The sequence below is a fragment of the Oryctolagus cuniculus genome, chromosome 15, assembly GCF_051225735.1.
Source record: "Oryctolagus cuniculus isolate XC-2025 breed Fujian yellow rabbit chromosome 15, ASM5122573v1, whole genome shotgun sequence".
Lineage (NCBI taxonomy): Eukaryota > Metazoa > Chordata > Mammalia > Lagomorpha > Leporidae > Oryctolagus > Oryctolagus cuniculus.
Genome location: NC_142881.1, coordinates 88,643,425 through 88,657,514, shown reverse-complemented (window position 1 = coordinate 88,657,514; position 14,090 = coordinate 88,643,425). Strand labels below are relative to the sequence as shown.

General features: G+C 56.5%; 1 protein-coding gene across 2 annotated transcripts; it reads right to left on the bottom strand.

Moving 5' to 3' along the window:
• Positions 1-437: 437 nt before the first annotated feature.
• On the bottom strand, positions 438-13,369 carry CXCL12 (C-X-C motif chemokine ligand 12). 2 transcript variants are annotated; one of them, XM_051836948.3, is made up of 4 exons: positions 13,216-13,369; positions 9,771-9,888; positions 8,089-8,175; positions 438-5,527 (listed from the first exon to the last, which is right to left on the bottom strand). In XM_051836948.3, the coding sequence occupies exons 1-4, from the start codon at positions 13,274-13,276 to the stop codon at positions 5,434-5,436; spliced, it is 360 nt and encodes a 119-aa protein (XP_051692908.1). In that variant the 5' UTR covers positions 13,277-13,369; the 3' UTR covers positions 438-5,433. The 2 variants fall into 2 exon arrangements, with proteins under 2 accessions (XP_051692908.1, XP_051692909.1); XM_051836949.3 differs by having other exon boundaries at positions 438-3,330.
• Between the last annotated feature and the right edge of the window lie 721 nt (positions 13,370-14,090).

Genomic DNA, 14,090 nt, shown 5'->3' with positions numbered 1-14,090 from the left:
GGGAATCCTGTCCCTGCTCCCAGTGTCTGGGACAGCACAGGTGGGCAGCAGCTGGGAGCTTCAGTCCTGGCTCCCAGCAGGTGCAGGCAGGAAACACGGAGTGGCCTGAAGCCGCTCTGAGCGTGCTTCAGCAAAGTCTGTCACCTTCCACCAAGACTGACAGGCAAATGCCTGCGATTGTGACACCAGGGGACAGGCTCGCCAGTGGGAAGGGTCTCCAAGCACCCCGCACACTGCCAGTTGTGGGGTCAGCAGTCCAGGAGAGGCCCCAGCGCTCTCACTGTGATGAACGTGGCAGTGGCGACGGTGGGCTGTTTCTACAAACCACAGCTAGCACCTCCCAACCCTTCAGTGCTGGGCTTTGAGGGACAAAAATCAAGTGTGGAAATTTAAAAAAAGAAAAAATCCCACATCGGAACACCCACTACAAAGGAGGCTAAGCTTGCATACAGATCTTTATTAAGAAAAATTCTAAGTGCATATACAACTTTTCATCGATATGACTTTGAAGTAGAAATCGCTGTTTTTCAAAGAGTTGTTAATTCCAAACAAAACAAAAGCACACTGCGTACTGGAAGCTGCTTTCTTCTGGGCCATTTTCACATTATCTGGGAGACGCAATTTAAACAATACAAATACAGTATTTAACACATTTAACACTGAATCCATCACTTCTAGAGGCTGAGACCCCAGCGAGGTTGCAGAATCACAAGGCTTCTATGTGCTTTGGTTAACTTGGCAAACCTCAGGGATGTGATGGGGGCGCACAGGGGAAGGAGGGAGGGTTGGAGGTTTGCAGGGGCAGGGCTTGGACAGGGGGCTCTCGCAGCATGGGTCAGGGGAGCCGTGTGGGCTTCAGGGCCCCCATGTTCCCATCTAGCAGGAAAAGGGGTGCACTGTCTGGAAAGGTGATGGACTCCCACGTCACAGAATGGTCAGATCGGATCCAAGGGGAAGCCCTTGAGGTCTCTGGACTGCCCCAAGAGGGAGTCGGGGCTGCAAGCTATTGCTGCCCAGACCTCTTGCTCAGGCTGTACCACCTCTCTTGGGAGGCGACCTCTGATCTCTGAACAGGTCCACCCCGCTGGGGTCTCAGCAAGTGGAAGGACGCGTGCAAACAACACAGGGCACAGATTCGGATTCCAACACGCAGCAGCCTGTGTCCTGCCCTGATGCAAAGGCTGACAGTGGGGCGGGGCGGGAGGGGAGACACAGAACCCCAGGGGAGGCAGGGGAAGCAGCAGCAGGACCAGGAGGGGCGCTGGGCAATGCAGTCTACAACCCAGGGATGCTCACTTGACTTGTATTTTGGAAGCAAACTGGGGTTAGGGTCAGGAGAGACTTTTCCTTTGCAAATGAAGCCAGGCAGTCTCCATTCAGGCACTGACTGAAGGTAGCGGAACTGTCACACAAGTACTTTCCCCAGCAGTTCCTACTCCTATCTATTTCCCCCCGCTATGGAGGAAATACAGAAATAAGCCCTCAGTTAACCCTACAGAAGATTTAGGGCCCTTCCACCAAGAAGCTCCAAGGTGCTGATTCATGGGTTTTCAGAGGAGACCCTTGCACATTTTCCGGGAGAGATTTTCTAAGCATCTTGGATGATGTAGAAAACATCCCAGTGCAAACTCAGCTATTGCAGGAGCACCTGCAGTAACAGGTTGATCTCAACAAACAAATAGCACTGGATCCTTCAAACTCCCAAGGAGCTTGCCGTGTAGCCTAACTGGATGGAGGATTGAATTTCTGCTCAAAGAAAGGGAGAAATCGTGCAATTCTTCATGGATGTACCACCAAGACCCAGTGTAACGGAGTAGTTCCAGAAATGGCTGAATACACCTCACTCAGACCCTACAAAGTATCCAATGGGAAAAACACAATCCAAGCTGAGTTCATGACAGTGCACTCTCCTGGGCTTCACGTGCAGTATTCTTTGCACGGATCCATTTCCCCACTTCGCTTTTTTTTCTTAATTAATTAATTAAAAAAAAATTATGGTGGGGGTGTGTTTTTCACTAAAAGGTTGTGAGATGGAATGAAAAGCAAACAAAAAAATCTTATCAGCTTATCTTTTCAAAAAGTGAAACTCTTAAGCATTTTGATGCTGCCCCAGACATTGTCCTAAAGCCCATTTTCTGAATACCCCCTTCCCAAGGTTAGAGACCTCGGCACCCGCATTCTGGGATGGAAGAAGTGATTGTCTTAATTCGGTTCTTGGTGGAAAGGATCTACTCCTAAAGGGGCTGGGTTTTTAAACCTCCCTCCAAAAAAATATGGAGAATTTTTTCCCTGTTATTCCCCAAACAAAGCTGGGCTCAGCCCAAGGAAGACAAGACTGTAGTTTGAGATATCAAAACTACAGAAGCGTGGAAACCCTCCAAGGTCCACACAGCTGTCTACCACGTCCCCTGGGCTCTGCCCAGCCTTCCACAGTGGTTCTGGGGTCGGTGGGAAAAATCATGGCTGTTCATTTACAAAGGGGCCCGAGACCGGATCAGGACCAGGTTAAATGGGTCAGGGGGCCTCTCCCCCCTCCACAGGGACTCCTCCCCACCTCAGCCTTTGCAATCGAGGGAGAGACGGCACACACGCACTGGACAGGGATCACAGACACAGGCTGACTTCAATGACAGACACTTTCCCCAAACAAGACACGGGGTGGGGGTGGGGTGCACAACGCTCTCAGCTAACACAAGACTCTCCTTTGCTGTTGCCGGGCTGACATGAAAGCTTGGGTCTTGACAGAGAGTTGGTGCTTGAGGTCATGGAGACAAGTCTTGAGACACAGGACGATGGATGGGACACAGAGTGATGAGAAGGACGCGATGGATGTGGAGGAGCACGGGGTTGAGGGGCGGGTCTCGCTCTGCCCTGGCCTCACACTTCCTGCACTCAGCTCAGGGGGTCCTGCAGCCTCCCGTGTGGGCCTCCCAAACCCTCCAAGGGTAGGCTTGCCGTGACGCCCCCTCAGCCCTGCCCCAGGTCCTTCCTGTGGGTGTGACACAGGGCAGGACTCCCATCTGGGCAGCTCGGAGAGATACAATACTCAGGAGCCCTGGGCTCCACGGAAAGATACAAAGAAGCAGGTAACATAATGGCTTAGTCTAGGTTCTTAATCGTCACCAGTGACATTGGCTAATCAAACTAAAGGACACATAAACACCATATACGTATTTTTGCTACATAATCAAATGGGGAGAATAAAGCAATCTGTGCAAAACAAGGCCCTGGCCAAATGCACCTGGCCCTGCCCTAGCCTGGGCTTCAGCCCCAGCCTCCTACTGTAAGGTCTCCGCAGGCGCCTGACCCGCCTCTCACATCTTGAACCTCCTGTTGACAAGAACAGACGGAGACACCATTAAGGCGGGAACACCCCAGTCTCCCGGCAGAGGCCAGACAGAGAGGCAGCAGCGGGGATGGAGGGTGGCAGGGGAGAGAGGCTGGGCAGCAGTGGAAGGGGCGGGGACAGAGGATGCAGCAAGCGGACACGAGAGAGCATGGAAGCATTCACAGTGGGCACATGACGACATGATGACGATCACGGGACACGTGGCCCTGACCCTGCAAAGATGGGAGGGCTGACAGTACCCCACGTCTGCCCCCAACTCACGGCTTCAATTGCTGCCACTCATCCATCAGGCAGAAAACGACAGGTGCTCCATGGCCCAGGGCAGCCCCAGGACCTCTGCACTCCCAGACCAGAGGCCCTTCCAGAAGCTTCCATCAACCACCCATGCTGGACCTCGGGGCCCCTCGGCCACCACCACACTACACCCCATGGCCCAGGTGGCCGCACAGGTGGATTGCATGCTGGGCAGTGTGTGGGGATCATGCGCCTCTCACCTGGCTGGGCACAGAACCCAGGTCAGGCCCTTGCGTTCTCCAAGGGTGGCTGTCTTCAGCAGGCTGGAGCTCTGGCCACTCCCAAGACACACTGAGGCCTGGCAAACCCATGCACAGACCACAGACCGAACAGCACTGGCCGGCGTGCCTTAAGGTGGGACCGATCCGCCCCAGATATAAGACAAGCAGGAGGTGGTGTCCATGGGACACTGCAGATGCTACAGGGCCACAGCTCCCCTGCACCGCCCCCACCACCCTTGCAGGCAGACAGAGCAGGGGCCACAAGGCTGACCTTTGCAGCCCAGGCCGCCCTGAGCAGAGCCGGCTGCTTCCACCAGCAGGACACTTGAGGACAGGGTATGGGCAGTGGAAAACAGGTGGTTCAGCCGCTGTGCCCTGGTAGGAAGCCTCTCTAGCGAGGAAAACGGACAGCAAGACTCACCCAAGGCGGGTGTCACAGGGAACGCCATCCGGGGACACAGCCTGACAATGCTGAGACCCCAAGGGGCTCCTTCTACAAACTCCAACCATTACACCTCTGCCTCCATTACCCAAAGGAGCCCCAGGGCCTGGGGTGCACACAGGGATGTGTGTGCTGGGAAGTGGGCACAAGGGTTAAGAAGCCCAAGACATCTTTTTTTCAAAGCACTGTTGAAACTAGAGCCTCTCTCTCTCTCTCTCTCTCACTCTCCCCCCCTCCCAAACGGCCCCCTCCTTCCAGTCCAAATTAGAAACACTTGGCAAAAAAACAAAAAAATAAAATAAAAAATTCTCAGACATACATGTGCTGCGGGGCGGAGGGATGGGGAGAGGAGTGGTGGAAAGTTCTAGAACTTACGCCATATTCCCTTCAGGCAGGTATGTCCCCTGAGGACTGAGGCAGCTGTATCCCAGAGCCAGAGTGTACACTGTCAATGAGACCTCCCCAGCAGAAGGAAGCAGAGGGCCGGGGGTTGTGGGTCCCAGAGCTGCCATCCCAGCCCACCTGCCCTCCATGTGGGGACCCGTGTGAGCCCACAGGAGGTACCCTGAGACGCGTTTCCACACCAGTGGGCAGGGACCACTCCCCCACCCCTGCTCCAGCTCAGCCCACACAGTCTGTAGAAGCCCACCCAGCTGGGGAGGTGGGGCTGGGGGTTGAGGGTAGGGCCAGGCAGAAGGCACCTGGGGAAAGGTAGGGCCAAAGCCAAGAGCAAGTCACTTATCACCTGCCCCCGGAAGGCCACCAGCGGCAGTGCAGCTGCAACAGGGAGACAGGGGGAAGGAATGCGGTCCTTCCTGCTCAGGGCCCCGTGCCCTTGCCAGCTTGGGGCTGAGGGGCTGGAGGGTGAGCCAGGATGATGCTACAAAGAGTCCTGAGCACGCAGGCTCCATGTCCCTGGCCTCCCCCGTCTCTGTACGACTACTTTCTTCATCACAGAGCCCACCACGAGGGGCCTCAGCAAGCACATAAATACAGGAGCCCGTGCGGCCACCAGGGCTCCCCCCAGGGAAGGCAGCCTGGGGGGCCTGCCTGGAGGAGGGAGAGCGAATTTACAAAGCACCAAGGAGAGTAGAGGGCACTGCGGTCCATCTCCAGGAGGCAGAGAACTAGTTTTTCCTTTTCTGGGCAGCCTTTCTCCTCTTCTGTCGCTTCTTTTTTCCTATCTTTTCTCTTTTCCCCACTTTTTCTTCTCTGCGCCCCCTTAGATAAAATTAGTAGAACCGTTAATGACATTGAAAGAAACAGGAACGCGTCTCAGTCTGTACAAAATGTCACACCACCCCGAGTATGGCTTTTAGCTCTGTCTTCAGTCTCAGGGCCCTGGGCAAAGCACCTGTCATCAAATAACCCAGATATCTGTCTCCCCCCACCACCCTGGGTTCCAGCTAGCCTTATGCAAAGCTCCTTTGATGGCCTTGACTGGTTACGGGGATGGCCAGTTTGCCAGTCTGATTCCAGTGGCTCCCACTGGGGACACAGAGTCTCCACGGTACGGGATGTGGATGATGGCACACTGAGGGCCAGGCTGGACCTTGGTCTCGTATCTCACTCATCGGGCGCTCCTGCTTCTCAATGCTGACTGGAACTCTGCTTTCTCTACCAGTCTCTGCATTCCATGTCAAATAATGCCTAGGAGGCTATAGGCCTGGGGTTCGTTCCTCAGCGCATCCAGGAGAAGAGGAAGTGGGCAGCCCAGTCCACTTCTCCTTTGGATGCCTGTGAACACCCCCTGGGAAGAACTGGGATTGTTCTGGAGACAGAGGGAGAGTAGTGGTTAGCGGGATTTGATTAGAGCAACTGACTTGGGTCTGTCACATTAAAATGATTCAAGCTGAATGGTATTTAATGATTTATGGGGTGAGGCCACCTGTTCCCAAGGAAGCTCGATATTAACCATGGGCTGGAGTTTTACATGGGAATCGGCAAAGCTGAGTATTACTCGGGTTTGGTTATCTGGAGATTACATGGGGATGTTAGGGAAACTGAGGAGGAGGAGGGAGAAGAGTTGGAGGAATTAGTGAGTCAAAGATGGTTCATCCTGCAAAAAAACTATAACGGCTGCTTCCATTTGATTAAAAAAAAAAAAGACGCAAAAACTGAAACTGCAGATTGAATGCACTCAGGAGAACAGCTCTGGCATTGATCCCCACGTGGGCTCTGCAGCCAGGTCCGGGGCACCTGCAGAAGCTCCGGCGCTAACCACTAGCTAGCAGAGTTTTCCTGAAGGTCAATAAATCCCCACATTCTGGAGGAGAGGAGGTTTTACCACAAGAAACAAAGTAGCATCTTTATTGCTAGTGCATATCAATGTCACATTTGATACAATCTGAGTACAAGTGAAAAAAAAATACACTGTGGCTAACATTGCAGCAAGCTGTGTTCACAGTTAAAATAGACCATAGATGGATATCTCTTTACAAACTGCCAGGAGCTTCAGATACTACAGGAGTGGCTACTGACGCTCCTATGGCTCCGCTTCAAATATAGGAATTGTTGGGCTACAAATATATTTGGAAATACATTTGTTTTCTAAAGAGACGTAAAAAATGTGCACAAAAATAGATATATATATAGATATAGATATATATAAATGCCTTGCAAAGAGTTGCAATCACCAGCAGGACTTTCTGTGGATCACATTCTGTGGGATTTTCATCCTGCCAATTGCTTCTGATTGGAACCCGAGAACCTGCTGTGGCTTCGGGGAGGAAAGGGTCCGAGGCACAATGACGCTTTAGTCATTTTGTTGTTGTTGTTGTTTGGTTCACTTCTGATTTCAAAAACCTCAGGGTGTGTGCGTGTGGAGCTGCCACAGCCTCCTCAGGCTCCAGAGGCAATCAGCGAAACCATACTGGTTTTAACATTGCAGAGGATCCTGCAAACTTGAGGAGCCTTGTGCCTTGCGGGAGATACAACCCCACAGCCCCCTGGATGGGGGTGGGGCGGGGCAGCTCCAATCTGGACTGGATCTCACAGAGGGCCCAGGCTGGGGGGGAGGCAGGCGGGGGCAGAGGATGAGGAAGAGAGGGAGGCAGGGCTGGGGGGTGCCCAGGCATCCTCCTCTTCCTCCAGGGTCAGGCACTGATCAGGAAAGGAAGAGGTGGGGTGAGGCATGCGAGGGGAAAGGGCAGGCAAGGCTGGGAGAGGGTCTCTGGGCACAGTCTCCAGCGGCTTCTCCATGGAGCCCACGGGCCGGTGCCCTCAGAGGGGCGCCCCTTGTCAGGGGAAGCTGCCCTGACAAATGTTTTTCCTCCAGCCTCCACATCAAGGCAGGCCATTTTCCGAATTCCCCGCCCAGTCATTACCCACTCGACTGTGCCCAGACACATCTCAGGGAAGGAGAGGAGAAGGCTCCAAAACAAACCAAATACAGATCTCGAAGTCATCATTGATTTAAAAAAAAATAATGAGAATGAGGATGAGGATGATGGTGATGATCATGGAGAACTGATCAGCTGGCATAATACAACTGCTTAGTAAAAATAAACAAATAAAAAAAAAAAACACCCCAGCGACCAGAGCGCCGATGTGCAGGGGTCTCTGGGGCTGAGAGAAACAGAAGCTGCAGTATCGACATCGTACCGTGCACTATGAATGCAGAGTCTATATGCTGGTGGCAGGCCGCAGGCTCACGCCCAGACCAGCAGGCCGGCCCACGCGGGGCAGGCCCTCCTCCCCACAACCTTGCCTTTCCTCTCTCCCAAGCTGTGAGCCTTCCTCAAGTAGGCCTAGTGGACAGTCCTCCATGTGCTGGGGCTTACTTGTTTAAGGCTTTCTCCAGGTACTCCTGAATCCACTTTAGCTTCGGATCAATGCACACTTGTCGGTTGTTGCTCTTCAGCCGTGCCCTGAATGGGGAAGAGACAGGAGAGGGTCAGCGTCCAATGGGCAGCAGGTAAGCAGGTGCACTGCTCGCCCGACACCTGTTTGCGGCACCTTTGCCTGCGGCAGGTGCACCGCCAGGTGGGGCCAGATTCAAGAACCGCTCAGGGTGCACTGGAGAGAATGCACGAGGCATGGAGCCATGGCTGAGCTGGAGACAGAGGAAGAGGAAGGAAACATTTCAATGAATGCAAAACTTGGGGACTTGGGAACACGGTAGAGACTTTATGGAGCTTCAAGGGGACCACAGGTTTTTATTTCTGCCGTGTTGTCTTGACAGGATGTGGGTCTGAGTGAAGGGCAGACTTTGGGGTGACCCTGGCGGAGGCACTGCCCAAGTCTGGGGGTGCGAGTCGGGGTGGGTTGTGGGGAGGGGAGGGGCAGTGCAGCTGGGGGACATGGCATATTCTGTGTGTGTGTGTGGATTTCCAGAGAAAATTGACGAGTTCATGGATTATTCCATGGTCTCAGTCATCTCTGGATCTTCTTCCCACATCTCCCCTCTGCTCAGGGGCCTCCTTGTCTCTGGGGATCCCTCTTCGGTAAGCTCTAGTTGGGGGGGATCTCTTGCAGCCCAAGGTCCAGCCCCTGAGGGGTCTAGAAAGACAGCTAAGCCCCTGTCCTGTGGCTCAATGTCCAGCTGCCTTCCCAGGCGAGTTGCCCTAGCTCATGCGACTAGGAAACAGCAGATTGTCCGTGCTGGCTAAATTCAGTACAGAGACAAACACGCCTTGTCCACAAGGTATCATCCACAGCAAACCCATTCAAGCTAGAAAACAAGAGAGACGAAGAAAATGCAACCTACAAGCACAGGTGCCGGGTGGGACGAGTCTCTGGGAAGAGGAGTTTCAGCCCCGGCTGCCGAGTCTCACCCATTCTGAGCACCAGGACTTTGGAGACAATCAAATCCTCCCCCTACCCCCAGGAGACTCTGAGCCCCTCCCTCACATGGTCCACCTAATGGACTGTTAGGATCATGGCTTCTTCCCTACACCCCCGCACCCAGCGCCAGCACTCTGTGTCACGGAGACACATGGGAGGTTGGGTTTTCCTGTTTCCCACAGGAGTGTCCTCCACCATTAGCTGTTGGTAACACGGAGCAAAAACAAACATTCCAGGGTTGTATTCCAGAACATGCAAGTCAGGAAACTGACAGCTTGGGTTCACATATATATATATATATATATATATATATATTCTTTGCTAAGTTGCTAAACGTGGCACTGAGAGCAATACAGCCCTGCAATGGGCAGGACAGATGTAACTGTCAGCAGCCAAGGGCTGGCTGCTTGGCTGGGTGTCAGTTGAAAGCTTGCTGAAGCCCCCCGTGTCTCCCAGCCAAGGCCAAGGGCATCTGCCTGTGCCATGCTGAAGGCAGGACCACTGCGGGGGAGGGAGGGGGGTGGAACAGCCGTCTGCCAAGCCCTGAGAAGCGGCTTTTGAAACTCAAGCCTGGCTGTGCGTACCGCAAGTCCTCATGCCTGCCACCAAGCATGTCAAGTTCAAGACTTGGCAGAGTCACCGCTGTCCCAGGCAGACGGGCAGGCAGTTCAATACTTACACGATCTGCAGGGCACAGTTGGGCGTGTTGAGGATCTTGAGATGCTTGACGTTGGCTCTGGCCACGTGGCTCTCGAAGAATCGGCAGGGGCATCTGTAGCTCAGGCTGACGGGTTTCCCTAGCAGAGGGGAGGAGAGCAAGGCCCCCTGGTTACACCTTGCCAGGCTGTGGGGTAACACACAGGCATCTAGGCTCAGGCTCAGCTTCCCACTGTGCAAGACAAAGGACCCTGGGAGATTCAGCTGGAAAAGTTAGCTCAGGTGTCTCAAAGACACAGGCAGAAATGACAAGAGATGGTGGGTTCCAGGTCAGTTTTTCTTGGTGAAAAAAACAAAAAACAAAAAACCTCCAACAGGTCAAGCTGGGAAAGACCTCAGGCCAGGGGAAAGGGGGAGAGGAAGGCACCAGGGCTGCCTATACTGGACCCTCCCCCACCGGTGGGCTTCTCCCCCCTCCCCAGCCCCCTCATTTACATTAAGCCCTGGAAACCACAAAAGCAGCTCAGCTGGGCTCCTACCTGGGAGTCCCCAGGGCTCACCTTCTGGCCAGCACGGGCCTGAAGGCAGAAGCCGCCGAGGCACTGCAGGCGCCCTCACGGGAGATTGCATTACCAGCTTTGCTGGCCAGTGGACCAATTTGCAAAATGCCATAATTGACACTCATTAGTGTCAATTAGGAAGGGGCTCCCAAGGAGGAGCCCCTTTAAGACTCATCCTGTAAGTCTAGAATTGCAGGCCCTGGGCAGGCGGGGGAGGGGCCGGAATGAGTGTGTGTGTGTGTGTGTGTGTGAGTGTGTGTGTGTGTGTGTGTTTCTCCCTGCAGATTTTATCCAAGCCCCCACTGAATACCCCAAATCATTCGAATTTGCAGGTCCTTTCATCTGAGATTAAATGAATGTCAGACTATTTAGTCCAGGGTTTGTTTTTTTTTTAAAGTTTGTGCACAGAGTCCCAGGCCTCATAGCGGCTGGGAGTGGGGGAATCAGACCTCCCCCCCCCCACCCGCCGCTGCCACTCCAGAACTGAATGCATTCCCCTGCAAACCTGGAGGAGGAAGCTGGGCTCGCTCAGAGACTCAGGGCACTGGGGGATCCAGAACAGCCCCTCAGCTTCCCAGCAGACCAAGTCACCGCTGCCAAGGTCTCTCCAGAGAGCTGGCTGCCTCCAGGTGTCCCCAGACCTGAGTCCTCCCCAGCTGAGAAGGGAGGGGGTGCTGGTGGTGGGGCTGCATGAGCCGGGACCCCTCCTCCTCCCAGCAACAATGAGCTGTGGCCACCCCAGTGCTGGGGTGGGCAGGCGGGTAGGGGGCTGCTCGGCTCCCATCTTGGGAAAAGCTGCACTAACCAGTGATCAGACCAGAAATCAGAGCCCAGGGAGCGCTCTAAACACAGGCTTTCTCTCCCTCCTGCCCCCATCCACCTCCTGGGATTATCCTTTTCCTTCAAAGGCAATTCTTAGTCCTACTCCCTGAGGACCCCCAAAGCCCTCCTGGAGCCTGGAACTTCAGCAGGTTTTTAAAGTGACAGAGCCACAGGTGCTCTTACCAGGGGAGAGTGCTCAGCGGGTGCTCTTTTTTCTCCCAGCTTGCTGCCCCTGCAACTCACTCTGCCAGCGACTTGGGCTGCAGCTTCCTTGCACAATCTAAAGACCAGAGCAGCCCCGCTGTCACTCTGAATTTGAGACCTGGCCAGCTTGGGGCCAGGGGCAGTCTCCAGGCAATCTTCCATTCTCAGAGTGCACAGAAGACAGGCGCCCGAGCCTCGGAGCAGACCTGTAGGGCCCACTCTGGGTTAAAGCCCAGCTAGTCCAGCGCATCCAGGGACTTGGCTGGGTCAGCCAAGGCAGAGGGCAGCCAGGCGCCAGGAGGCTAAACAGGAACAAAGCATTTTGGGAGACGCAAGCAGCAGAACCCTGTTTGGAGAACCCAGATCCCTGTCCTGGCTACATGGCACCCAAGAGGGCCGTTCTTGGGTGGCAAGACCCCCACCTGACCAAGACCAGGAGGAGCCTGGAGGAAGGCACTTTCTCTGCACTTCCCCCACATCAGGTGCACCCAAGGCCTCCTGCATCCCAGCTCCATCAGCACATAGCATCTCACCTCAGGACAGCCCTAGCCTCACCATGCCCCACATCCTGGGCCAGGGGCTGCAGTCTACACTTATTTTAGCCTAAGTGTTCTGCAGCAGCTCTGAGCACGGCCGCCTGCAGCCTCTCCAGCCAGAGTTCCGTGCAACCCCGGCCCGACTCACACCAAGAGTCCCACCGTCCATGGCCATCCAGGACACAGTGGCTTGGGTCTGTCCAAAGCCCACTTAGCCCTCGGGTGCATCTAAGCCGCCCTTTCACCCCTGGCAGGAAACTCAGCACCCGAGAAAGCGCAGCCACGGTCTCTGATTGGCACAGCTTTGTTTTGCGCGTTCCGGGGCAACAGTTTATTTGGTTTTACGGCAGCGGTGTCCTGTAACAGCGGAGCGAGTTTTCTCTTCAGCGTCAAAAAAAAGCAAAGAAAAAGCCCCCCTCCCTGTGAAACGGGACACCACGGTTCCCAGTGGCCCAAGGCTTTGGCAATTGAACTTTGCTGCAGACTCACTCCGCGGCACAGCGCTCCGCCGGCCCGTGGCAAACGCAGGTGTGTTGGGGAGCGGGGGCAGGCTAGAGGAAAGGACGTGCACGGCCCCCGAGCCTCTCTAGTGACCCTTGGAAGAGGCAGGGAGGCAGGGGCTGGACGCACGCCCCGGACCGCGTCGCTGCGGGCCAAGGAGCTGTGCAGAAGCGAGGCTTGGCGGATCGCGCCCAGCCCGACAGCTGCGCCGCGCTGCGCCGCCAGCGCCCGGCCCCCAGCCCTTGCGAGCGTGCGGAAAGGGGTGCAGCTTCGCGTGGAGAGGACGCCACGATGCCAGCTGCCCGCTCGGCCTCACGGCCCCGACACGCCCGTCGCGGAGTCAGACCGGCTCTGCGAAGCGCTTCCTCCTACACGCTCCGCCCGATGGCCTCCCCGGCACCGCGGTGCGCAGCTGGGCCTCCAAGCCCCTTGGCCGCTGGAATCCGAGCCCCGCGCCAGAAGGCACTGGCCCGGGGCGGGGAGTGAACGGCGGGGGCCCGGGGCTCGCGGCTCCAGAAACGGCTCCCGATCCCCGCACTCTCCCGCGCCGGCTTCGCGCGAGCCTTCGGTGCGCTCCTGCCCAGGTGCCCTGCCCGATCTCACTCCCCAGCCGGCTCCTCGAGGTCCCGCGGCCGCTGATTTGCCGAGTGCACGCCTCTGCGCAGCGCGGGGAGCTTCGGGCGCGGCTCCCCGAAAGCAATGTCCAGCGCAGCAGACGGACAGCCGCACGCTCCCCCGCGCCAGGAGGCGCGAACTTCGTGAGCGCGGACGCGGGCTTTGGAGTCGCGACCCCGCACGCAGCGCGGAGAGCCCTGCTCGGGCCTCCGCCGCCGGACTCACTCACCATCGCTGAGACAGAGCGCGGCCAGCACAAGGGCCAGCACGGCGACAACCTTGGCGTCCATGGCGCGGCAGGAGGGCGCGCGGGTGGCGGTGGTGGCGGCGGCGGCGGGCGGACAGCGGCCGGGCACGGGGCGGGCGGAGAGCGAAAGTGCGGCGGCTGCAGGCGCGAGCCAGGCGCTTTAGAGGCGAGAGCCGGCGGGGCGGGGCGCGCAGCAAGGGGCGGGCCCGGAGCCGAATCCAGGCGGCGGCGGGGGTCGCTGATGCGCGTCCCCTTCCAGCGCACCCCCTCCTCCCGCTTCCCCCGGCCCCTCCCCCGCGCCCGTGGCGCTCCGGGGGCCGCCCTGCGCTGCGGCCTTTGATCTTAGCAGGCCCCACTGGGCCCAACTCTGCAAGTGGTTCCTGCAGCCAGGCGCCCAGCTGCGCCTTTTCTCTCCCATTATGCAGATTGGGAGACTGAGGCCTTGAGGCATAAAGTAGGAGCCGCGGAACCTGGCCTTCCGGGGTCAGAGTCTGCACTGGAACCCGTGGAAAGTCAGCACACTGGCTCCAGGCTAGCCATGGCCACGGCTCCCAAGGTAGCCAGGCACAACCTTTTCTCTGTGCGCAGTCCTCAAACTGACTGCAGGACCAGGCTCCCTGCGCGGCGGCCGGGGACGCGCGGCCTTCGAGGAGACGGGTCTTTGCGGCCAGAAAGGGATTCCAGGCCTTCAGTACCCAGTGGTCAATGTCCTCGCCTGTCCTGGAAGGCGCAGAGCGCTTCGCTTGCCGGCTATGAGCAAGGCAAACACACTCAGTGCGTGCGCTCTCAGCTGCGAAATGGGCACATCGCGGTTCCTGCACGCCGAGTGGAGCTGGGGGCTCTCGAGGACGACCCCT

What these genes read in the sequence shown, in the direction of transcription:
- CXCL12 (XM_051836948.3), bottom strand. Translation starts at nt 13,276, where the DNA reads ATGGACGCCAAGGTTGTCGCCGTGCTGGCCCTTGTGCTGGCCGCGCTC. An exon ending in CGCGCTCTGTCTCAGCGATG is followed by an intron (nt 9,889 to 13,215) that starts GTGAGTGAGTCC and finishes CCCCTCTGCTAG; the next exon opens with GGAAACCCGTCAGCCTGAGC. An exon ending in CTGGAGAAAGCCTTAAACAA is followed by an intron (nt 5,528 to 8,088) that starts GTAAGCCCCAGC and finishes ATTTTATCTAAG; the next exon opens with GGGGCGCAGAGAAGAAAAAG.